Source organism: Hibiscus syriacus, unplaced genomic scaffold (genome assembly GCF_006381635.1).
Source record: "Hibiscus syriacus cultivar Baekdansim isolate YM2019G1 unplaced genomic scaffold, ASM638163v2 tig00111151_pilon, whole genome shotgun sequence".
In the NCBI taxonomy this organism is placed as follows: Eukaryota; Viridiplantae; Streptophyta; class Magnoliopsida; order Malvales; family Malvaceae; genus Hibiscus; species Hibiscus syriacus.
The window spans coordinates 1,898,465-1,923,216 of record NW_024062999.1 but is presented as its reverse complement, the minus strand read 5'-3'; the positions used below and the strand labels follow the sequence as shown (position 1 = coordinate 1,923,216).

At 40.0% G+C, this 24,752-nt stretch overlaps 2 protein-coding genes across 2 annotated transcripts; one reads left to right on the top strand and one right to left on the bottom strand.

Annotated features, from left to right (window-relative positions):
• Window positions 1–1,398: 1,398 nt before the first annotated feature.
• On the top strand, window positions 1,399–18,485 carry LOC120154909. Its single transcript, XM_039166533.1, has 4 exons — window positions 1,399–1,544; window positions 16,475–16,569; window positions 17,697–18,259; window positions 18,333–18,485. Exons 1-4 carry the CDS (start codon window positions 1,399–1,401, stop codon window positions 18,483–18,485), a joined length of 957 nt encoding a protein of 318 aa, XP_039022464.1.
• Window positions 18,486–21,189: 2,704 nt separating this feature from the next.
• LOC120154828 (serine/threonine-protein phosphatase PP1-like) lies at window positions 21,190–24,549 on the bottom strand. Its single transcript, XM_039166472.1, has 4 exons — window positions 24,188–24,549; window positions 22,447–23,006; window positions 21,927–22,148; window positions 21,190–21,533 (listed from the first exon to the last, which is right to left on the bottom strand). The coding sequence occupies exons 1-4, from the start codon at window positions 24,360–24,362 to the stop codon at window positions 21,510–21,512; spliced, it is 981 nt and encodes a 326-aa protein (XP_039022403.1). The 5' UTR covers window positions 24,363–24,549; the 3' UTR covers window positions 21,190–21,509.
• Window positions 24,550–24,752: the final 203 nt, after the last annotated feature.

The following is a 24,752-nucleotide window of genomic DNA, read 5'->3' as shown; positions in this document are numbered from 1 at the left end:
TTTATTGATTTAATTTAAGTCATATAAAATATTATCCGAACATATTTTAATTTTTGGTCTAATTATGTATTGTTGATGTAATTTTACTTATAACACTTAAAAGAAAATACAAACAAATTTTGAGAACAAGTGTATCAAACATATTTCTTTAGGTGTCAGTTTTGAAAACATAACTTTTGAATAAAAATAAAATACAACATTTGTAAATCTCACTAGTTTTATCCCAAAAAGAAGGAAAAAAAATTATATTTTCAATCTTAGATTATGGTATTTAAATGATTCTGGAATGCATGACTCAGTTTTCTCGAGAAAATTAATGAGGTTAGGAAAATAAGAGAAGTGCATGTGCTTATACCTACATAAATATAATAACTTGCATAATAGGCAAAACTTTCGAGATAATGTTCTGAAAGAAATTAATTCACGAGCTAATGCACTCCCAAGATTAATTGCTCAAATAGGGTGAAATCCACAGTGTTGACCGTAGGTAGCCATGCACTCCGGACGACCTACTAGGTCGCAATGTCTTCCCGGCGAGCTACAAGAGATTGCATGTGCCATGCACGTCCCAACACGCTGGGCATCCGACCGAGGCCATCCGACCGAGGCCATCCGACCGAGGCCATCCGAACGAGCTATGCGAGGGCATCCGAGGGCAATCGAGCGAGCTATGCGAGGGAATCCGAGAGAAGACGAGCGAGGGTAGGTCGCCCGGAGTGCATGGCGACCTACAAGGTCGCCCGGAGGGCATGGCGACCTATGTGTTGGGACGTGCATGTGCCATGCAACACGTTCATTCTCTCTGTTTGAACGTTCATTCTCTCTGTTTGAGCAAGGGTAGGTCGCCCGGAGTGCATGGCGACCTACGGCTAACACTGTGGATTTCACCCTATTTGAGCAATTAATCTTGGGAGTGCATTAGCTCGTTAATTAATTTCTTTCAGAACATTATCTCGAAAGTTTTGCCTGCATAATAAGTCAAATAAATTTTCTATATAAATCCCATGAATACGCCTTTGTGCTATGAAAGCATCTTTGCCATAATAACTTGCATAATAAGTCAAATAAATTTTAGATAGAAATAATAATGTTTTAAGTAATTTTTTTACCGGTTTTATTATTTAAATAATAACAAAATCGATATCATCTTTTTTTAACCGTATATTAAAAGTACCGCACCGTATAACACCCTCAAAAAAAAAAAGAGAAAATTGGTCAAAATCCAAAAAAAACACGTGGGAATAGAAAGCTAACACTATCCCCAAAAGAGGAAAACCGAAAAGACGAGAAAACAAAAACAAATAGGAGAAATGCCACGAACCCCCCCCCCCCCCAACCCAAGAAGAGACGGCGAAGGGTCTTCAACTTCCACTTTGCATGATCCAAACGGCGCTGAGTATGAAGACGACCAGACGGGGTTCGAAAGAGGACAGAAGGCGAACCCCAGGAGACAGGCGAATCAATCGTCAAGGAGGATCGATGAATCTTCGTTCAATTGCTGCTAGAACAGAGGCGGAGGGAGGTGCATCTTCAACCCAGAACAGGTCAGTGAACTCCTTCAAACCTTTGGATGCCGGTGAATGAGCAACCCTGTTTGCATGTCTCGGGATGAACTGGAAAAGGCAATCTCTGAAATGGGTTCTTTATCCATCTGTATTGTAGACACTAATTTTCGTCCATATTTTTTATTATTATTTTATACATATATACCTATATATATATTATATGGTTTGTGTCGTAACCGTCTTTCGGTTGTGCCCCGGAATTGGGCTTCGACCTATAAAAATGTGGATTGGAGTCGCCACCGATCATTTATTTAAAATAAATGGGTTGATCGGATACCTTATTTCTTACCTGATCTGCGTCTTACCAAAGATGTATCGAATTCGGGAGTCGGTTACAGTCAAGGAAGGGTTAGCACCCTTGAACTGCCCTTTCGGTACTACGTAGTTTCCAGTTGTCTTAAATTAAGAAAATTGTAATTTTTAATTAAAAGGTAAAATTTGATCCTGAATTACTTACACTGATTGAGTGAAATACATCCTTGAAAGGTAGAGATTGTTAGAAAGAAAAAAATGTGACAAAAATAAATAAGATAAAGTAATTAAAAGAAAACAAATAAGAACAAGATAAGATAAAGGCAATAAAAAAACAAATAAAAATAGGATGAATATAATAAAGGAAAAGAAACAATATATATATAGTAAATAAAGTAAAATAATAAATATATGTATAACGAGAAAAAATATATCAAAAAGGTACGATGATAATAATAAAGAACAATAAATAAATAAAATATGTATGTTAATGATAATGATAATAAGTAATAATAACAATAAATAAGAATATATACATATATGAAAACGATAATAATAGTTATATGGATAAAATATATATATAATAAAAAGGAAATATATATATATAATAAAAACAATAATGATAAAAAGGATTGAATTGAACACGAAATAAATTCAAGGGTCAATTTACAAAGATTTCGGGTATAAAAATCGATTTAGGGGACTAAATTAAATGTTTTAAAACATGGAGGGCCAAAGCGCGAATCTCTCTTTTCTTGTAAAACACTCGGGTCTGAGACTCGGATCGGGTCGTAGCGCGGGTCGCTAGGCCGGGTATGGGCTTTGTATAAAAGCCAATTTGCTCTCTTAATTTCTCATTTTCCTTTCTTCTCATACGAGAGCCTCCTCAATTCTCTCATCTGTTCTTCACTCTTTGAAGAACACGGCAGGCCTCCCACCATCTCCAAAATCCGACAACCGTGTGCCGCCTCACCGCCGCCGTTGATCGGCGGCGGCCGTCGTTCATCGGCGGCCAAACAAAAAAAGTTTGTCTTTTTTTAAAAGCTTTTGTCCTCCCGGTTTCAAAAATGTTTTTTGTTTTTGCAAAGTGGCCTCAAGGGAGGCTAGATCTGGATTTTAAAACCTCGACATTCCCTTAAAAGTTCATCGGCCGAAATAATTTTTTTGGGTTGATTCGAGCCAAAATAAAAATGAAGAAAGAACACGCATGCAAGCCAAACGTTGCAAGGTATGGAATTTACCTCTTGATGCTCTCTGTCGAAATATAAATGCTTCGAAGAAAAGAAAACTACTGTTATTGGATGCAATTTGTTTGTCACTTTTGCTTGGTATTTCCTCCCCCTTTTGTTCGATTTACATACCCTATTTATAGTACAAAAATGATCCTATCTTTAGCATTTGATTCCGAGAACAATTCTCGGTTTGTTGCTTGTTCTTAGCTTCCTACTAACACCCTACTTGTTTGTTGAACCGAGCGAAACTGCCGGTGATGGAGAAGCGTGGAGCACGAGGATTCCTTGGGAGTGACTTGCGGCGCCGAGGGTGAGAAGTTGCTAGGGTTTGACTTGGGCCACCCACTGTTTGGGTCTGGTGTAAACGGGCTGGAGTTGGATCAATGCTGGGCCACTGGGTTATATCCACTTGTAATACTTGGACCTGTAAAAACAAAATGTATTATAATTTATAATATTACATAATAATATCATAATTTATAATTTCCATGGTCGACATTGAGTGTCTTCAGCTGCCCCTCTTTGCTCATTTTCGTGTAACGATAATAGAGCAAAGATTAAAAGACATAATTTTCGGCCATATCGAATATCCTCTGTCGTAGGGTTGAAGTCTGATATTAAGGCTTGTCAAATTGATTTGAAATGTGAAATAATTCCCTCGTCGAGAGGTCGAGTGGAAGCTTCTGAGCACGATATCCTTCGTCGTGAAGTTGAAATCGAACTTAAAGCTCTGGGCAAGTGGTCTCTGAATCGCCTTCTGGATCAAGATACTTCGTCGTGAAGGTGAAATCTAATATGGAAACTGGTTTGTCAATACGAAATGACCCCCTCTTTGTGAGGTTGAGTCAAAACTAGAAAATCATGAGCCTGAATCCTTCGTCGTGAAGTTGAAATCGAATTCAGAGTAGCTCATGGATTGTCTTCTAGCCAAAGATACTTCGTTGTGAAGCTGAAACTCGACTTGAAGACTTTGGTGTTGTGTTGTTACAGATGACTCCTTCGTCGTGAAGTTGGGTCCATCCGTTAGGGTATGATACCCTTCGTTTTATGTGTATATGGCCCCTTCGTCGCGAAGTTAAGCCTGGGAATTGGATATCCTTCGTCGTGAAGTCGAAATCCATTGTAAGTTGTGTTGTTCCGAGGCCAATATCCTTCGTTGTGAAGTTGAAATTGGCTCCGAAATTTGGAAATTGTTTGTTGACAACCAGCGGTCCCTTCGTCGTGAAGTTGAACTTGCATTGTCTCGAGTCCAATATCCTTCGTTGTGAAGTTGAAATTGGCTCTGAAATTGAGAAGTTGTTTGTTGACAACCAGCGGTCCCTTCGTCGTGAAGTTGAACTTGCGTTGTCTGGAGTCCAATATCCTTCGCTGTGAAGTTGAAATTGGCTCTGAAATTGAGAAATGTTTGTTGACAAGCAGCGGTCCCTTCGTCGTGAAGTTGAACTTGCGTTGTCTGGAGTCCAATATCCTTCGTTGTGAAGTTGAAATTGGCTCTGACATTGAGAAATATTTGTTGACAACCAGCGGTCCCTTCGTCGTGAAGTTGAACTTACGTTGTCTGGAGTCCAATATCCTTCGTTGTGAAGTTGAAATTGGCTCTGGGTAAAACCTGCAAAGATATGCATATATGTGATGTTATGGATGTCATGCTCTTAGGTATGCCTAAAATGCATATGCAACATATGTTATTCTGAGCTCTGGAGAGTAATCTCGATCTCCGGTGGCCTGTCGTTGTTGACTCTTGAGCTTGAAGTTCCGATCTCTAATCATAAATTCTTCAAACGTTTGATGATTTTTTTTTTTTTTTAAGATGCTCCTCAACCATCTCAAGCATGTGCATGAGCCTTGATCGGCTTCTGGGTACCTGTACTTTTCAATGAATCTTTGTACAGCAATATGCGATTATCTTTCATAAAAATAAATAAACCATTAGGTTTAAATCTAATTCAAGATGCTCAAAAGGTATTGGAGGAAAGATGGTCTTTATTCATAAGGGAGGAGAAGAACAAATAATACATGGCAAACATTCTAGAAAACGAATACACAATGATGTGTAAATGAATGTCTTAGATCTCGATAACGTGGGCACTTCTGAGTTGAAAAGCCGTTTGGTGACTCTGAGTGCAGCCTTTGCCAAAGGATCTTTGAAAATGCGACAACGTTTGGGAGGGTGCGACATTTCTCCGATTTGTTGGGTTCGTAGAAGATTCATGTGCCGGGATGTTTCCACCGTTGATATCCAAATTGCCCTTTCCGGGTTTTCAACTTGGACCCATCCTTAGTTGCAAGACGCCCTTTGCGGGTTTTCATCTTGAACCCACCTTATTTTCTCTTCTTTTTCCTCTTTTTCTTTTTTTGATTTAGGGCGCCCTTTCGGGTTTTCACCCTAAACGTTTTTTTTTTTTTTTTTTTTCAACTTAGGACGCCCTCTCGGGTTTTCATCCTAAGCGAAGTATTTCTTGACTGCGTCTGAGTTAATGGGATGTGGCAGCTCAGGTCCGTCCATTTCAGCCAGGATAAGGGCTCCTCCGGAGAAAGCCTTCTTCACGACATAAGGACCTTCCCAATTTGGCGTCCATTTTCCTCGGAAATCTTTCTGGACTGGCCAAATTCTTTTTAGCACTAGATCCCCTTCACGGAATATTCTTGGGCGCACCTTTTTGTCGTGCTCGGATCATTCGTTTCTGATAGATTTGACCATGATGAATGGCTTTCAGTCTTTTTTCATCTATCAGATTAAGCTGATCATATCTGGATTGTGCCCACTCTGCATCATCTAGTTTGACTTCTGATAAGACCCTGAGAGATGGAATCTCGACTTCAATGGGTAGCACTACTTCCATTCCATAGGCTAGTGAAAATGGAGTTGCCCCAGTCGATGTACGTACCGAGGTTCGATAAGCGAACAAAGCAAAAGGCAACTTCTCATGCCAGTCTTTGTAGGTTTCAGTTGTTTTCTCCACTATCTTCTTAATATTTTTGTTTGCTGCTTCTACTGCTCCGTTCATCTTTGGTCTGTAAGCAGAGGAATTGTGATGTTTTATGTTGAACTGTTCGCAAGCAGCACTCACCATCTTGTTGTTCAAGTTTGTTGCGTTATCGGTGATAATCCTTTCAGGTAGACCATACCGACATAATTTCTTTCTTCAGAAACTTGCAAATAGTGGATTGAGTGACACTGGCGTATGACGCAGCCTCTACCATTTCGTGAAATAATCAATTGCTACGAGAATGAAACGGTGACCATTCGAAGCCTTCGGATGAATTTGCCCGATAACGTCCATGCCCCACACAGAAAAAGGCCATGGTGACGTCATTACATGAAGTGGATGGGGTGGAACATTTATCTTGTCTCCATAAATCTGACATTTATGACATCTCCTAGCATAGTTGATGCAATCACTTTCCAGTGTGGACCAAAAATATCCGCATCTCATTATTTGTCTTGACATCATATGCCCATTTGCATGTGCTCCACAAACCCCATCATGTACTTCCTCCACTATCATTTTTGCCTCTTCAACATCGACGCATCTTAACAGAACTTGGTTATGGCCTTTCTTGTATAAAACCTCTCTGTCAAGGACATATCCAGCTGCCAACCTTCTAAGGGTTCTTTTATCGGTTTCGGTGGCTTTTTCTGGATAACTCCGATGCTTGATATACTGCAGAATGTCGTAGTACCAAGGCTTAGTATCTTTCACTTCTTCAATTTGGTAACAATGAGCTGGATACTCATACGACTGCATGTTAATTGGCATCATTTCAGACTCCCCGCCAACCTTGAATGTGGCAGCCAAGGTAGCTAAAGCGTCAGCCATTTGATTTTCTTCTCTAGGCACGTAGTGGAAGGTGACTTCGTCGAACTCTTCGAGCAGATCCAACACTAGTTTTCGGTATTCTAATAGCTTTATCCTTGGTTTCCCACTCTCCTCGGAGCTGATAGATTACTAAGGCTGAGTCTCCATACACCCGCAAAGTCTTTATATTTGCCCCAGTGCAGCCCGAATTCCCAAGACACAGGCTTCATATTCTGCCATGTTATTGGTACAATCAAAGTTCAGTCTGCTGGTAAATGGGTAGTGACTCCCTTCTGGGGAGACTAGAATTACCCCGACACCATGTCCTAGTGCATTTGACGCCCCATCGAAGTGCATTCTCCAGGAACCGTCCGTTGAAATGCTTGCTTCCTCTAAAGATATGGCCATTAAGTCCTCGTCTGGGAAATCAAAGTCCAGCGGCTCATAGCTCTCATCAGTTCTGCTTGCCAAAAAATCGGATATGGCGCTGCCTTTTACCGCTTTTTGGCTCACGTATTCGATGTCAAATTCAGACAAAAGAATCTGCCATCGGGCTAACCTTCCGGATAGAGCAGGTACACCCATCATGTATTTTAGTGGGTCTAACTTGGAAATCAGCCAAGTGGTGTGATACAACATGTATTGTCGAAGTCTTTTGTAGCCCATATCAGGGCACAACAAACCTTCTCAATAGGAGGATACCGGACCTCGCAATCGGTGAACTTTTTGCTTAAGTAGTAGATGGCTCTTTCCTTCTTCCCAGACTCGTCGTGTTGACCCAGAACACACCCCATGGAGTTCTCGAATATGGAGAGATACAAAACAGGGGTTTTCCTGGGATAGGGGACATCAGGACAGGAGTGTGAGACAAGTACTCTTTTACCTTCTCAAATGCAATCTGACAGTTTTTATCCCATGCTCCAGGGCTATTCTTTCGGAGGAGACGAAAGATGGGGTCACATTTGTCGGTTAACTGAGAGATAAATCGAGCTATGTAGTTTAGTCTGCCCAGAAAACCTCGGACTTCTTTTTGGGTTCGTGGTGGAGGTAGATTCTGGATAGCCTTAACCTTATCAGGATCGACCTGTATGCCTCTTCTGCTGACTATAAAGCCTAATAGTTTTCCAGATGTTACCCCGAAGGTACATTTGCTAGGGTTTAGTCTCAGTTGGAACTTTCTCAATCTCTGGAAGAGCTTCTTCAGATTCTTGACATGTTCATTCTCGGTTTGTGCCTTAACAATCATGTCGTCAACATAAACTTCGATCTCTTGGTGCATCATGTCGTGGAACAAGGTAACCATAGCCCTCTGATATGTTGCCCCAGCATTCTTTAATTCGAAAGGCATCACTTTGTAACAGAAAGTTCCCCACATTGTGACGAAAGTGGTCTTCTCCATGTCTTCGGGATGCATCTTGATCTGATTGTACCCGAAAATCCATCCATGAATGAAAAGTAGGCGTTCCCGGCCGTACTGTCCACCAAAGTGTCTATGTGTGGCAGAGGAAAGTTGTCCTTGGGACTGGCCTTATTAAGGTCCCGGTAATCGACACACATGCGTACTTTCCCGTCCTTTTTCGGCACAGGCACTATGTTGGCTACCCACTCAGGGTATTTGGCCACTTGGAGAAAACCGGCATCAAATTGCTTTTTAACTTCTTCCTTGATCTTAAGGAGCATTTCTGGTCGCATTCTTCTCAGTTTTTGCTGCACTGGTTTGAATTCTGGTTTGATTGGTAGTTTGTGAACTACCATATCTGTGTCTAGTCCCGGCATGTCTTGATACGACCAAGCAAACACATCTTCGTACTCCTGAAGTAAGACTATCAGGTTTTTTCTTGCTTCAGTCGAAAGAGTTGTGCCGATTTTAACCTCCTTTCGATCTTCCTCAGTGCCCAGATTTAAGATTTCGATCGCCTCCTCATGCGGCAGTATTTGCTTTTCTTCTTTTTCTATCATTCTCAACAATTCGGTAGGTAAGTTGTACTCTTCTTCATTATCGCATTCTTCAAATTCCCCAAGACAAATGGTTGATTCAAAATCCACCTCCGGATCAGGGTCATTAGTGCCCACATTATCGTTATCTGGGAACCTGAAAGGAGGAAGATGTGTATGTGTGAGAGGATAATATCCCACACGGAATGGTCAAGAACTAACTTTGAGAGTAACTGGAAATGAAATACTGAAGGAGATAGATAATGAATAAAGAAACTTTGTTTGCCATGGAAAAGAAAAAAACGCATCCTTTATTAAACTTAAACAAAACATTTATTCACCCTTACAAAAGATCACCTATTGCCCCGGGTATAGGCAAATAGGGATAGTTCGAATATTACTCTGAAAGATTCTTGTAAACCACAGGTAGTTCTTCCACCGACCAACTGCTAGGCACGAACCCATGTGGCAGAAGGCATATCCCGGATCTATCTCCGTTGTCAACATCTTCTGTGGTCACGGTATTAACGTTCAGATCTTCCAGAGCCGTTTCTAACGCGGATGTGGTGGTCTCAAACACATAACCACCTGACTTGAATGTTCTGAAGAGCGGCGGGAATGTCATAGGCTTCCATTGGAGTTCGTTTCCGGTTAATCTGGCTAACCTTCTCTCCCGGTTCTTTTGGATTTCCTTTCTCTTTTCATGATAACCGGGCTGAAATCCGAGCCCAAATTGGTCTAATTTTGGGATAGGACGGACAGATTTGATCATTCCTTGCAAATATTTCCCAAAACCTCTCCCGGTTCTGGCGCCTCGGCCTAGGGTTTGCTGATCTCCATCCTTGTGCATTTGGAGAGTCGAGGTCTTGGGATTCTCTTTCCTTCCGCCACAAATGTGGCATTCACAAACTCTAAGGAGCGGAACGAACATTCTACCGCTTCTTCGTCTACTTCGATGTATGGAGCCTCCGTGGTCACGCTTGCCACGATATCTTCCTCAGCGTTGATAGTTACTAAGGCTCCGTCGATAACAAATTTAACTTTCTGGTGCAACGTGGAGGGTACTGCACCTGCTTGATGAATCCATGGCCTTCCCAAAAGACAGCTATAGGACGGCATGATATCCATCACAAGGAACTCAACATCATAGGTGGCTGGTCCGATGGTCAATGGTACCTCAATCTTTCCGATTACCTCTCTTTTGGTCCCATCAAATGCTCGGACCACATTCTGACAAGCTCTCATATGAGAGGTATCTATTGGTAGCCTTTTCAATGTAATCAAAGGCATCACGTTCAAGGCTGAACCATTATCGATTAAGACACTTGGTAAAGCGTGCCCCTTACAGTAGGTAGTAATGTGTAACGCCTTCGTTCGGCCTCTTCCTCCTGATGGAATCTCATCATCTGAAAACGAGATGAGATTATCAGCTTGAATATTGTTCACCAGTCGATCCATCTTGCTGACTGGTATGTCTTGTGGCACGAACGTTTGATTAAGGACATTCAACAACGCTTCTCGGTGTGCTTCTGAGCTTAAAAATAATGCTAGCATTGAAGTACGTGTAGGTAAGTTATGGAGCTGTTCTACAATGTTGTACTCGCTGTGCTTCAAGATCTTGAGGAACTCTTTAGCTTCTTCCTCCTTTATAGGTTCATTGACGACTAGCACATCTTCTTTGAATGGCTCCAGTGGTCTTTGCCCCACTTTACTATTACCTCCTCCGGAAGTGCTCACCTGACACTCGTACTTCCAAGGCACTTGCCGATTGTCCTTATATTGAAAAGGCCGCGGTGCGGAGATTACCACCTTGGCTGGTGTTGTCACTGTCATGCTTGCCTTAGGGGTAATTATCAAAGGACTACCCCTACCAAATTTTCTATCTGATGATTCTCCGGTGGCACAAACATCTGCTTCCCAAGAATCTTGAATTTCTTCGTAAAATTCCAACTCCTTTCGATCCATCATGAGCTGGACTAACAATTTGAACTCTGGGCAATCTTGCACTTTATGCCCTTCTTTGTTGTGGTAACAACAATGGTTACCATCTTCATTTTCTGTCGTATCTGGATATTGTGCAAGAAGCCCTGCCTTCACCATTTGGCTCCATACCCAAGCCAAAGGAGACTTGATCTCTGAAACACTTGATTTAATTCTCCCTCCCCTTTCAGTAGTAATGGCATTGATTCCTGTCTCCTGATGATTGGGCAAGGGATTCTGAGCGACGTTTGGTGCTCCGGAGTTGAAAGTGATCCAATTCTTGTTTCTCATTCTTTGCACAAGTCTCTTGAATGCAAGACAACTTTCAATCGAATGCCCCTGCACACCGCCATGGTATTCGCAGTGAGCGCTCTCGTCATACCATTTCGGGTAAGGGGGATTTATTGGATTCATAGGATAAGGCGACACTGCATGAGTGTCGAAGAGCTGTTGGTATAATTCTTTATACGTCATGGGAATGGGTCAAACTGCTACCTTTCCCTTTCTCTTCTCGGTTCTCTCTGGTTCTGTCTAGAAGTACCGGATGGTACAGCTGCTGTGGAATTTGAGCTTGAGATTGTAACCCCCTTGTTGACGTTGTAGGTGTTCACATTGTTGATCTCTCGCTCCTTGTTTTTCGTGGGAGGCCTTTTACTGGAGTCTCCTCCCTCAATCTTTCCTTGTTTAATGGCCAACTCGATCATTTCGCCGGCCATGACTAAATCTGAAAAACTCCCCGACGTGATTGCTACCAAATGCCCGAAGTAAGGTGCCCTCAGGGTCTGTACAAACAGCTTTCTAGTTTCCTTTTCATCCAAAGGTGGATGAACTTGCACAGATAAATCCCTCCATCTCTGTGCGTACTGTCGGAAACTCTCATTGTGTTTCTTCTCTAGGCTTTGTAACATGACCCGGTCTGGTCTCATATCGTTGATATGCTTATACTGTTCCAAGAAAGATTTGGCTAAGTCTTTCCACGTCTTGATATGAGTCCGGCTAAGCTGGTTGTACCACCGAATAGCTGAACCGGACAGGCTCTCTTGAAAACAATGGATAAGGAGTTGGTCATTCCCGCCATATCCTGTCATCTTTCGACAGAACATAGTAATATGGGCTGAAGGGCAACTGTTCCCGTCGAACTTCTCAAACTCAGGAATTTTAAACTTTGGTGGAAGCACCAAGTCTGGAACTAGGCTTAGCTCCATTGCGTCCACTCCATAATAATCATGGTCTCCCTGGACCATCTTTATTTGATCTTCTAATATTTTTATCTTTTCTTCCATCTTTTTGGCTTTATCTTCCTCGTCAAAGTCTGGGACATTATAATCATCCGGATGATCATCAGGGATGATTGTAGAAGTTTGTATCTTCACAGCAGGTGCAACTTTGCTTTGGTAGCGAATGAGTCCCCGGGTAGTGCTGCTTTCCCTTAGTAGCAGATGCGTCCCCGGGTAATATTCCGGGTGAGAGAACCACTTGCGGGGTTGGTGGTATGGCCACCCCCTCGGAAGAGATGCCCCCTGATGCACTAGCTTGCTGTAGACCTGACAACTTGGCTACGATTTGGTTGACCAAGGACTCCTGATTTTTCTTGATGGACTCAAGAGTACTTTCACTGTTCTGAGCCATCTTATCTTCTAGCTCCTTTTGAAGTCTTGCCATGTGTTCTTCGATCTTCTCCATTCTGGCTTCCATTTGTCTCTTTTTGCTCGAGTGTTGTGCGGGTGATGTGTATCTGACGCTTGTGGTGGTAAGCTCGGTGTCTGAGACATGTTCTGTTAGTTAATACGAATGTAAAAACATGGAAAAAACATAAAATAAACAAACATGAAATATAAAATGCAAGAAATGCAATGCATGATGTATGCAATTGGAGGCATTGATCCAGAAAAGTGTCCATTATTATAAATAACCCTTGTTCAGACAAAAATGTCTTATCTTTTAAGAGACATAAAAACAGATTAAAGGTACATTTGGACTAAATCCTCTAGACCCCGAACAGCTTCCAGTAGGTTGACAAGTCTTCTGCCTTCATCTGTCACTGGTTGAATGCCCTGTCGAACCACACCCGCTTCCCTTGCTAGGCCGTGAAGATGACGGGCTGCTTTTTGCACTTGATCTAGGAAATCTCGGATGGTTGCGTCTCGGGCCCTCACCCTCCGCTGTGCTTGTTCCCAACGGAAACGCCATTGTAATCCTCCGTCGAAAGGCACTATCTGAAGCTCGTTTGCTTGCCTCTTGAACCCCTCTATAATAGCTTCTAACTCAGCTATTGTCTTGCCATCTTTCTCATGTTGTTTTTCTAAGTCAGCTACCCGAACTCTTAAGCGTTGGTTCTGATATTGACTATCTGCCAAGCGTCTTTGGGCATTCTTCATCTGTTCCTTCCAAGCTTTCTCATCAGGCCCCTCAAACTTCCTTTTCAGGCTATGAGCTTCGTCTTTCCAGTATTCAGAGGTTACCTTCAACTTGGAATTATCCTTGACCTTATCCTGATACCCTTTTCTCAAGTCTTCGAACTCAAAACGGACTCTTTTTTGTTCTTTTTCCAGTTCTCTGCCCGATCTTTCTGAGAGTCAGCATCGAGCTTCCACTGATAACGTTCAGCTTCAAGTTCCTTTATTCTTTGCTTCAGCTCATTATTCACGGCTTCAAACTCGGTCTTGGCTATCTCGAGTTCAGAAGGGACATGCATGAGGTGTTCTTCCATGGTCCGGGTGTCATCACGGTCGGGCACAGGGATGTTGTCATTCTTTCTTGACCTTCGCCACTCCACATAATCCGGAGTGAGCATGCTTCTGGCAGCTACAACATCCATCCGGAATACTTTCCTCCACGAATCGGCTGCTTCTTTGATCATCTTCTTATAGCTGTCGCCGTGATACTCAAACTCTGACTTAGCCAACCCGCATGTTGCTGGGACAAACTGACGTGCTCCGTACTGTCTAAGTGCTAATAGCGGAGCATACCCGACTGCTCCCCAAAGTCCAAGTAAGGTCACAGTGTCAGAGTCACCACATCGGAAAAGAACGTCACTGAGAAATAGCCAGGGGGCTCTCCAGACAATATCCTGATCCTGAAGATGCGTAAAAACCTTCATCCATTTTTCTTTCGAAGCGCCTTCATGCCATTTCAAGGTGATGAATTCACCTAGAGGTGAATAGGTGGTGCTGAAACGGCGGTAGGCAACCCCGTTAGTCTTCCAGAAATGGCTGTGAATCCAGACCTGAAGGAGCTGAATACACCGGTAAATCTTCCTCCGCCAGTTCTTCGACAATGGTTGAGCGATCGAAAGGTCTCGGCCAAGATGGCTGGTGCTGGGTTAACTCGTTTAGAAAGTTGCTCAATAGTTCCACTACGGCAGCGTCAATGCACCCCAAAGCTTTCGGAAAGATAATCAAACCGTACAGACCCAGTGCAAAAAGGTCTATGGTCTTCCACTCATCAGGGTGGTTTTTCATTAGTTGCTTTATGTGGATCCATTCAATTCCTTCTCCACTGCCTCTACGCTGAGTCCGATCGATTACCCATTTCTCATCTACTCCTGCAACTTTGGCTAGTGCATTCTTGAAGGGCTGGCTTTTGATGTGTTTAATGTAGGCTCGCTCAAGCTTGATACTTTCGCAGTGTAGTAGAGTAGTATACTCTTCGATAGTAGGCATCATGTCTTCCTGGTTAAAGGTGAAACAACTATATCCCGGATTCCAGAATTGAATTAATGCTCGGAGTAAGGGCTCATCAGTCTTGACATGGAGTAAGAGGGCGATATCACCATATCGTTGGCTGAACTTCTGCTTTCTGTCATTCTTCCAACTGTCCCAAATGTTTTGCAGCTCCTGGACATTATTCTGTTTCAGACTGACAGCGGCATAACTAACCAGTTCTGACACATAGTTTCCCTGAAGACTGTCTCCCTTCTCTTTCTGAGCCTTCTCGGACCATAGTCGTGCCTCAGCGTTTTCAATCTCTTGTATTACAACACCTTTGTCCATTAACTCGAATTATTTTGTGTATAACAAACGTTTTTTAGGGATCAATAGCCTCTTGTAATGATGCAAATGCTAGAAAACAAACACAAAGGAAAAACGTTAGTAAAATAGAAATAGATAAAAATAAATAAAAATAAATGGTAAATGAAAAAAAACATATATAAAAAAAAGGTTAGGAAAGAAATGTCCTCGGTTTTGGAATGTGGTTTTGGGGTAGGCTCTATTTATTCAAAGTCTCCCGGTTTGGGTTCTAAAAACGGTACTCGAGTTCTCCTTGCTGGCGCCCCCTTGGACCGACCAGACCCTTAGTCCGAAACCCATCACAGGCTTGTGTGGACTAAGTTAAACTCGAGAGGACACATTCCCTTATGCCCATACGGAGAATAAATTCACACGAAGGCATAAGGTATATGAATCCCGAAGGCTACTTGCTAGGCCCATACGGTGAATAAATTCACACGAAGGCGTCGCTTTCACCCCCACTTAAAACGGGTTCGGAGCTCGGGTTTAGAGCCTTAGATGAAAAATGTTTGGAAAGCTGAAATCATGAGAAAACGATTAGTACAACTATTTACTCGAAAAATATAATCAAAAGTAAGCAATAAGGATCGAAATTTTACCTTAAAATTTAAACTTACCCTTTTCGTTAAAAAGACAACTGGAAATTACCTTAGCCTGACTCGCTTACCTTGTCCCCAGCAGAGTCGCCAAGCTGTCGTAACCGTCTTTCGGTTGTGCCCCGGAATTGGGCTTCGACTTATAAAAATGTGGATTGGAGTCGCCACCGATCATTTATTTAAAATAAATGGGTTGATCGGATACCTTATTTCTTACCTGATCTGCGTCTTACCAAAGATGTATCGAATTCGGGAGTCGGTTACAGTCAAGGAAGGGTTAGCACCCTTGAACTGCCCTTTCGGTACTACGTAGTTTCCAGTTGTCTTAAATTAAGAAAATTGTAATTTTTAATTAAAAGGTAAAATTTGATCCTGAATTACTTACACTGATTGAGTGAAATACATCCTTGAAAGGTAGAGATTGTTAGAAAGAAAAAAATGTGACAAAAATAAATAAGATAAAGTAATTAAAAGAAAACAAATAAGAACAAGATAAGATAAAGGCAATAAAAAAACAAATAAAATAGGATGAATATAAAAGGAAAAGAAACAATATATATATATAGTAAATAAAGTAAAATAATAAAATATATCTATAACGAGAAAAAAATATCAAAAAGGTACGATGATAATAATAAAAATACAATAAATAAAATATGTATGTTAATGATAATGATAATAAGTAATAATAACAATAAATAAGAATATATACATATATGAAAACGATAATAATAGTTATATGGATAAAATATATATATAATAAAAAGGAAATATATATATATAATAAAAACAATAATGATAAAAAGGATTGAATTGAACACGAAATAAATTCAAGGGTCAATTTACAAAGATTTCGGGTATAAAAATCGATTTAGGGGACTAAATTAAATGTTTTAAAACATGGAGGGCCAAGCGCGAATCTCTCTTTTCTTGTAAAACACTCGGGTCTGAGACTCGGATCGGGTCGTAGCGCGGGTCGCTAGGCCGGGTATGGGCTTTGTATAAAAGCCAATTTGCTCTCTTAATTTCTCATTTTCCTTTCTTCTCATACGAGAGCCTCCTCAATTCTCTCATCTGTTCTTCACTCTTTGAAGAACACGGCAGGCCTCCCACCATCTCCAAAATCCGACAACCGTGTGCCGCCTCACCGCCGCCGTTGATCGGCGGCGGCCGTCGTTCATCGGCGGCCAAACAAAAAAGTTTGTCTTTTTTTAAAAGCTTTCGTCCTCCCGGTTTCAAAAATGTTTTTTGTTTTTGCAAAGTGGCCTCAAGGGAGGCTAGATCTGGATTTTAAAACCTCGACATTCCCTTAAAAGTTCATCGGCCGAAATAATTTTTTTTTGATTCGAGCCAAAATAAAAATGAAGAAAGAACACGCATGCAAGCCAAACGTTGCAAGGTATGGAATTTACCTCTTGATGCTCTCTGTCGAAATATAAATGCTTCGAAGAAAAGAAAACTACTGTTATTGGATGCAATTTGTTTGTCACTTTTGCTTGGTATTTCCTCCCCCTTTTGTTCGATTTACATACCCTATTTATAGTACAAAAATGATCCTATCTTTAGCATTTGATTCCGAGAACAATTCTCGGTTTGTTGCTTGTTCTTAGCTTCCTACTAACACCCTACTTGTTTGTTGAACCCGAGCGAAACTGCCGGTGATGGAGAAGCGTGGAGCACGAGGATTCCTTGGGAGTGACTTGCGGCGCCGAGGGTGAGAAGTTGCTAGGGTTTGACTTGGGCACCCACTGTTTGGGTCTGGTGTAAACGGGCTGGAGTTGGATCAATGCTGGGCCACTGGGTTATATCCACTTGTAATACTTGGACCTGTAAAAAACAAAATGTATTATAATTTATAATATTACATAATAATATCATAATTTATAATTTCCATGGTCGACATTGAGTGTCTTCAGTTTGCAAACGGTTTTTGAAAATATATATATAATATATAGTTTTTTAAAAGGAAAACATTTTGAAAATATGGGTAATATATAGTTTTTTAAAATATTTTTTGAAAACTATATAACATATAGTTTTTAAAACATTTTAGAAAATATATAATATAGTTTTAAAATCATTTTAAAAACTTATATAATATATAGTTTTAAAAACATTTTGAATAAATTATATAATATATTTTAAAAACGTTTTTTAAAACTTATATATTTTTAAAACATTTTGAAAACTATATAATAGTTTTGAAAACTTTTTAAATATAATATATAGTTTAAAAAATATTTTTGAAATATATGTATTATATAATTTATATTATATCAGTATTATTATTTATTTTCTTTTTATTTTCTTTTTATGTTTTTTTTAGGGTCCAAACAGTCCAATAAGTCTCGAGGGCCTGATCCAGCCCAGCTCAGATTAGGGTTCCAACGTATGTTCAAACAGGCGCAGCGTAAGCCAAGGAGGTCAAGGGTCATCACACCGGCCACCGAGATTTCCGCTGAGGAGATCGGGACTGACCCATCCCGAATCCCCGGCCAACTAACCATGAGCACGTTACCGTTATCATCGAGCAGACCCCCGGTGGGTGGGTATAATATCCCACCACGGCCATCATGGAGGGGGGAGCCACGCAAATCTCAGAAGCATAAACACAGTAAACCAAATAACCAAAACAAGATCAAGGAGAACCCACAACGGATCAACAGTAAAACCAAGAGTTCAAACCAACAACAAGTAAAAACTGAAGCCAACAGTACATCAGAGTCACAAAAACCAGAAACCAGAAGACATCAAAACCCATCAAACCACAACTACCAAATACATCCAAGATACAAAGCAAAATATATCAAAGGAAGGATCGAAACTCTTGGCGCGAGGAAAAGCACCACCGTGAGGAACGAAAACGTCGGGATACGAAGGGTTTTAAGGGTAAAAATCGAATATTTACGCCTAGATCTACGCCGGTAGGGGCATGTTTTGTGTTTTTGAGTCACATATTTAGGTTTACGGGGTGGAGAGGAGTATTTTGAGGGGCTTTGGTTTTTTCGGCCGCCGCGAGCGGCGGCCGTCGGCGGTTGTGGACAGCGTCGTAGGTGGTCGGAATCGCCAAGGGAGAGGGCTTCAGAGCCTTCTCTCGTTTGAGAGAAGAATCTGAGGAAATGGTGGAAATGAGCTGAGAAAGGGTGTGTTGGGCATTTATATACGAGGGACCAGTGTGCAAATAAAGGATTCTTAAATCCTTTCCGCAGTCCCTATCATTTTGAGTCGCAGTTCAATTTGGTCACTACCTGTAAATTGGCCTCCATATTTCTGATTTAATCAATTTGGTCCCTATTTATATTTTTTTATATTCTGTGAATTGGTCCCCTAACTTTTTATTTGTTCTTTTGCAGTTCATTCTCTAATTCATTAAGCTCAATTTGTTCCAATTTGATCCTAAATTTTATCTTTATTTTTTATTTTACTTTTTAAATATTTTTTTTTAAATTTAACCTTTTATTATTATTTTATTATTTCTTTCTTTCATTATTATTATTTTTTTTATATTTTTTTTATTTATTAGCATTTTGTTTTCGCTTTTTATCTAACGTATTTTGTTTCAGTCATGATTTCAGCCGATCAAATGGTAAGTAATTCGGATCGAATGAATTTAATTTTAATTTAAATTCTAATTTTCGCAATTAAAGACAACCGACAAATTAATTGGTACCGAAAGGGCGGTTCAAGGGTGCTAATCCTTCCTTGACCGTAACCGACTCCCGAACCCGACACGTTTCTGGTACGACGCAGATCAGGTAAGATGGTATCCGGCCCACCTAAATTCGTTTTAAAGTGGTCGGTGGCGACTCCAATTCATTTAATCCAAGTCGAAGCCCAATTCCGGGGCACAACCGAAAGATGGTTCCGACATGTATGATGGAGGGACCATTTGTATCCATTTATATATAAGAAAATAACCTCAGTGACAAAAGATGTCTTATAATATACGATTTTAATCAATTTTTTTTGGATTTGTCAAAATGACCAACTAAATTGCAATGCGATTGATAATTCGCAACGCGATCTCCGGTATCACAAATCAGTTTCCAGATTCGCAACGCGAACTTCGACTATCGCATTGCGATTTATATATTCGCATTGCGATAGTCCAAATTCGCGTTGCGATAGTCGAAGTTCGCGTTGCGATTTTCCAAGTTCGTTGCGATAGTCGAAGTTCGCGTTGCGATTTATTCCAAGTTCGTTGCGATAGTCGAAGTTCGCGTTGCGATTTATTTTCGTTACGATAGTCCAAAATCGCAACGACTGGTGGTATTGCATTTGTTTCTTAAGAATTTTCTCTAAAAATATAGTATTCGCGCGGACGTGTCGAAGACACGTATTACCACGACTACGACCACGACCCGAGACGAGATGGCGACGGCGGCGGCGCGCGAGAGTCTCCCTTGTTCTCTATCACTCAACAAGGAAGTGGGAAAGCCAAGCCTTAAATACCATTCCCAATAGTATTTCCAATACTATGTGGGAAAATCGCAACAAATTTGGAATAAATCGCAATGAATTTGGAATAAATCGCAACGCGAACTTCGACTATCGCAACGAATTTGGAAAATCGCAACGCGAACTTCGACTATCGCAACGAATTTGGAAAATCGCAACGCGAACTTCGACTATCGCAACGAATTTGGAATAAATCGCAACGCGAACTTCGACTATCACAACGAATTTGGAAAATCGCAACGCGAACTTCGACTATCGCAACGAATTTGGAAAATCGCAACGCGAACTTCGACTATCGCAACGCGAACTTGGACTATCGCAATGCAAATATGTAAATCGCATTGCGATAGTCCAAGTTCGCGTTAAGATAGTCGAAGTTCGCGTTGCGAATCTGGAAACTGATTTGCGATACCGGAGATCGCGTTGCGAATTATCGATCGCATTGCGATTTAGTTGGTCATTTTGACAAATCTAAAAAAAGTTGGTTAAAATCGTATATTATAAGGCATTTTTGGTCACTGAGGTTATTTTCTCTTTATATATTATGTTAATTTTATCTATTTCTAAAGAAAGACGCCATATAACTTGCAATATTATGGTTAAGACCCTAAATTTATTGAATGTTTAAAATTAATATAAAATATAATCGTTCAAGGCAAGATTTATTATTATACCAATCAATATTATATAAATTGACAGAAAAAATTAACATCGTCATTAATTACATAAATTCCTTAATTACTCACTTTCAAGTTGACAAAACACTAAATTATTTTTATTTTTTAAGAGATCAATTTCTCCAATTTCAAATTCGATGGGATTTAAGTTTATGTACTGCAAAAATAATTAAAAGACCAACAAAAAAATGCATCACATGGGCATGGGTCGAATTTTTGATCTACATGAAAACAATGACTCCACCTGAAATCCGACCCAACCCGTATAATATATATCCTCTACCCGAACCTGACCCGAAATAATAAAAAATATTTATTTTTATTCAATAAAAACAATGATTTAATTGAAAAATAAAACATAGAAGGGTATTATTGTAATTATTCTTAAATACATAAGGTAATTTTTTTTCCGGATAGTGTCGAGTATTTTTGATCCTAAATCCGAATCCGACCCGAACACCACCTCTTAAAAAACACGACCCGACCCGAACCCAATTTTTTTTTAAAAAAAATCCAACTCGATCGGGTCGGGTCAGACCCCGTCAGGTTCTGTCCCATTCCCATCCCTAATCACATGAAGATAAACATGCTAATTTACATAAAATAAATTATCAATGAGTAAAGCTTAAATTTAACGATGAGTGACAATAATATAAACATGATTCAATATATCATATTTACCAATATCTTCAAAAGTCATATTGCATGAAATAGAAAAGTTTCAAGAGAATGAAGCATGAGATTTGTACCACATTCAGATATGCTGTCCCTCCCCAAGAATAATGTCATTTAACAGAGCAGAACCTCAACACACTATTAAATTCATAGCAGCTATTAATATCAGAGAGGAAGGACAATTACGACCTTTCGACCTTCAAAACCCGAATTCATACCACAGAGGCATCATTTTCTAAGGCCCATCGTCGAGCATAATATCTTGAAATCAAACAACTCCAATTCTGGTTTATCGGTGATGCATGCAATCTAGTTTGCCAATCCTGCTCTCATACCTTTGCACCAAGGAATGACTGAAATGAAACCGAGAACGATTAAGGGAGTCGACAAAAGTTCAACGCAATGGTAAACGGTATCCCCAGAAAATACTGGGGACGATGATATTCAGCAGTTGGTGTATAGAATCTTGCTCAAAACTCCAGTTTCATGCAAGGAGCATTTTTCAATCTCCCTTTGAAAGACATACTTGATTTAATTTCAAGAACGATGGCAGAATTAATCAAGAGAAAAAGAAAATACAAATGCGCACACTTGATGACAAAGTTAAATAGTTTGGACCAACTATATATATTAGCTCCAATACTGTAAGCTGAGAAAGTAATACCTCAAAAGAAAACTACAACATGAGAACCACGATTGATACCGAAACATCATGCGTAATTGAATATTTTACTCGTAGAATTTACCTTGACTCCTGCTGGAGAGTTTCCGGGCTTTGCTGTTGTTGTGCTCCCCATGTTAAACTTTGGCCTCTTATCAGCAGGCTTCAAAATTTGAAAGGAGCACATCAAAGTCTCGTCCACACTCATCATGGCTCCAGAGTTATCAAACTCCCCGCAATAATTGGGTGCTGAAAATATAGTTACTAGTTGTCGGTCGGCAAAGAACTCGTAGCCATCCTCTACAACCTACAATATATATATATATATATATAAAAACCCTATACATGAGCATAAGTAGGTAAGCTGACAATCATATCTTCTGCAATAAACAAGAGCCGAAACTGTTTACAGAAGATGTCCAATGTTCAACGACAGATCTAAACACAGAATAAAAGTAATTGCATGTCAGGGTATAAAATAGGCATAATTTCCAGAAAATAATCAACAAAAAAAAAAAACAACAAATGAAATGTGCATTAGCTCCTATACATTCTTCTAAAACCTGAATGTAAAGCATAAATTGAGCAGCTAGAAAAAGTAAAACCTGATGAGCACGGCAAATGATATCCAGATCGTGTTTCTCAAGAAACTCTGATACTTTGTCAGCCCCAAAAGTATATGAAACGCCCCTGTCGTTCATTCCCCAACCTTGAACATCTTTACTTGGATCTGACCAGAGAAGATCACAGAGCAAACCTGTGTCAGGTACATCAGTTGGACGTCGTAAACTTCGTATCTGATCCAAATTATTGAGATCAGGAGAAAGGCCTCCATGCATACACAGGATCTTCTCATCAATTAGCGCTGCCACTGGTAGGCAGTTAAAACATTCGGTGAATGCTTTCCATAGCCTAACATTAAATCTTCTCTTACACTCATCATAGAACCCATATATGCGGTTTATAGAAGCACATTCATGGTTTCCCCTCAAGAGGAAAAAGTTTTCGGGATATTTTATCTTGTAGGCAAGAAGAAGACATATGGTCTCCAGACTTTGCTTGCCGCGATCAACATAGTCCCCCAAAAATAAGTAGTTGGAATTTGGAGGCAATCCACCGTACTCAAAAAGCCTTAGAAGATCAGAATATTGACCATGAACATCACCTGAATACGATAAACAGATTTCACAAAGGAAAGAAATTCAGAACTATTCCCAACTCAAAGGAAACAGTTACTCGGAGAAAAGATAAGATAAATTACAACTACTATCATGAAAATGAATTCCTAAAAACCATACCTTATATAACAATGACATCAGTACTATAAGTGCCGCATATAAATCAATTTGAAGTATGGGGCAAATAGTTCAACAGAATTTTTCAAAGAGGAATTTTTTTTTCATACACACAAGACACTAAAAAAATCCAAATTCAACTATGAAAAACTGGAGCGGATCATTGAGGGGAGAGGAAAAACTAGCATGCCACACTTGCAATATCATACTAACTAAACAAAGAAAATGTGGCGGAGAATTAATATATCCTAACGAAAATACTGACTCTATAACATTCAACGATATGAAATTAGCCGAAAAAATCACCGTGGAAAATGATTCAAGTCACACGCCTAGGCGTAAAATAGCATACGTGTCCCCCATGCTCACAAAAATATTCCAAGTGCACAAGTCACCAGAATCAACTTTGAAATCCAAAGAATAAAGAACTACTATTTTGAATTAAGCAGTTTGGTGTAAACTCGTATTACAAATTTGTACAATGGAACAAACCGAATAACGTAAAGTTGCCAACCGGCATAACATTTTCCACTGCATTGTTAAAAACGAACAGAATCTTCCCTGAATTAAGGAACCAAAACAACGGCAAAACCAGGTTGCCAATCTGAATAAAAGCTCAATTTTACGAAATGAACACAAAACACTCCACAATAAGCACTAAAGCCACGCATCAATGGAACATTATTTGATCAGTCCATCAGAAACAAACTTGGCTATACCTAACAAGTAATAACCCAATAACCATCCAAAACCACACAAATAAACCAATCTTAAAGCATAAAATACCAGGGTTTAACGGTAAAAGTGGGACTAATTTCACAACCCTGCAGGGATACCTTTACTAAATTCTAAGTTAAAGCATTTATAACATAAATAAAAACTTAACACCCAAAAAAGAAGAGGAACCATTAAGCATAAATAAAGTGCCAATCTTGAAATGAAAACTGCAATTCTAACAAAATTGATCTGAAAGTCCCAAAATTGAATTTCATACAATTAAACAAATACAAAACAATACAACTTGAGTATGTAAAGAATAAGTGAACAATACCACAGATCTTGATGGGTGCTTCAATTTCCAATAAGTTAGGTTGTTGCAAGAAAATCTCTTTAGAAACCACGCAAAGTTGCCGGATCTCTGCTTCCGATAGCTGCACTTGTTTCCCTGTTTTACCACTAACTTCCAAAAGCCGATTTATGATATCATCAAGTACCCCTTGCTCCATTTTCAACTCAATTCTTTCTAGAAGGAGAAAAAAAACTGAGTTATGGAGTTCAGACAAAACGAAGAGAGAAAAGTTATGGGATGTTAAGGTGGAAAAGGGAAGAGGAATAACAAGGAGAAGTGCATGACGCTGGTGAAGAGGAAAGATGCTTCGAGGAGGAGAAGGGTGTCGTTCTCTAGAGAAATCAAGTCGTTTCTTTTTGTTTCAGGGGAGGGCTTTGGTTGAAGAGGTAAAGGCAAAAAAGCAAAAGAGACGTGGGGAAATTTCTTTGGAGAGAATAGGAGAATACTATGTTAGAAATTAGAATGACTGTGATCGGCTTTGCTATTAGGTTGCTTCGGCCATGGAAGCAAACAAAGAAACGGTAAAGAGACAACGTTCGGTAAATTT

What these genes read in the sequence shown, in the direction of transcription:
- LOC120154909 (XM_039166533.1), top strand. Translation starts at nt 1,399, where the DNA reads ATGAAGACGACCAGACGGGGTTCGAAAGAGGACAGAAGGCGAACCCCA. An exon ending in GCATCTTCAACCCAGAACAG is followed by an intron (nt 1,545 to 16,474) that starts GTCAGTGAACTC and finishes AGAACACGGCAG; the next exon opens with GCCTCCCACCATCTCCAAAA. An exon ending in GGATACGAAGGGTTTTAAGG is followed by an intron (nt 18,260 to 18,332) that starts GTAAAAATCGAA and finishes TCACATATTTAG; the next exon opens with GTTTACGGGGTGGAGAGGAG.
- LOC120154828 (XM_039166472.1), bottom strand. Translation starts at nt 24,362, where the DNA reads ATGGAGCAAGGGGTACTTGATGATATCATAAATCGGCTTTTGGAAGTT. An exon ending in AGCACCCATCAAGATCTGTG is followed by an intron (nt 23,007 to 24,187) that starts GTATTGTTCACT and finishes TATCGTATTCAG; the next exon opens with GTGATGTTCATGGTCAATAT. An exon ending in ACTCTCCAGCAGGAGTCAAG is followed by an intron (nt 21,534 to 21,926) that starts GTAAATTCTACG and finishes GTTTCATTTCAG; the next exon opens with TCATTCCTTGGTGCAAAGGT.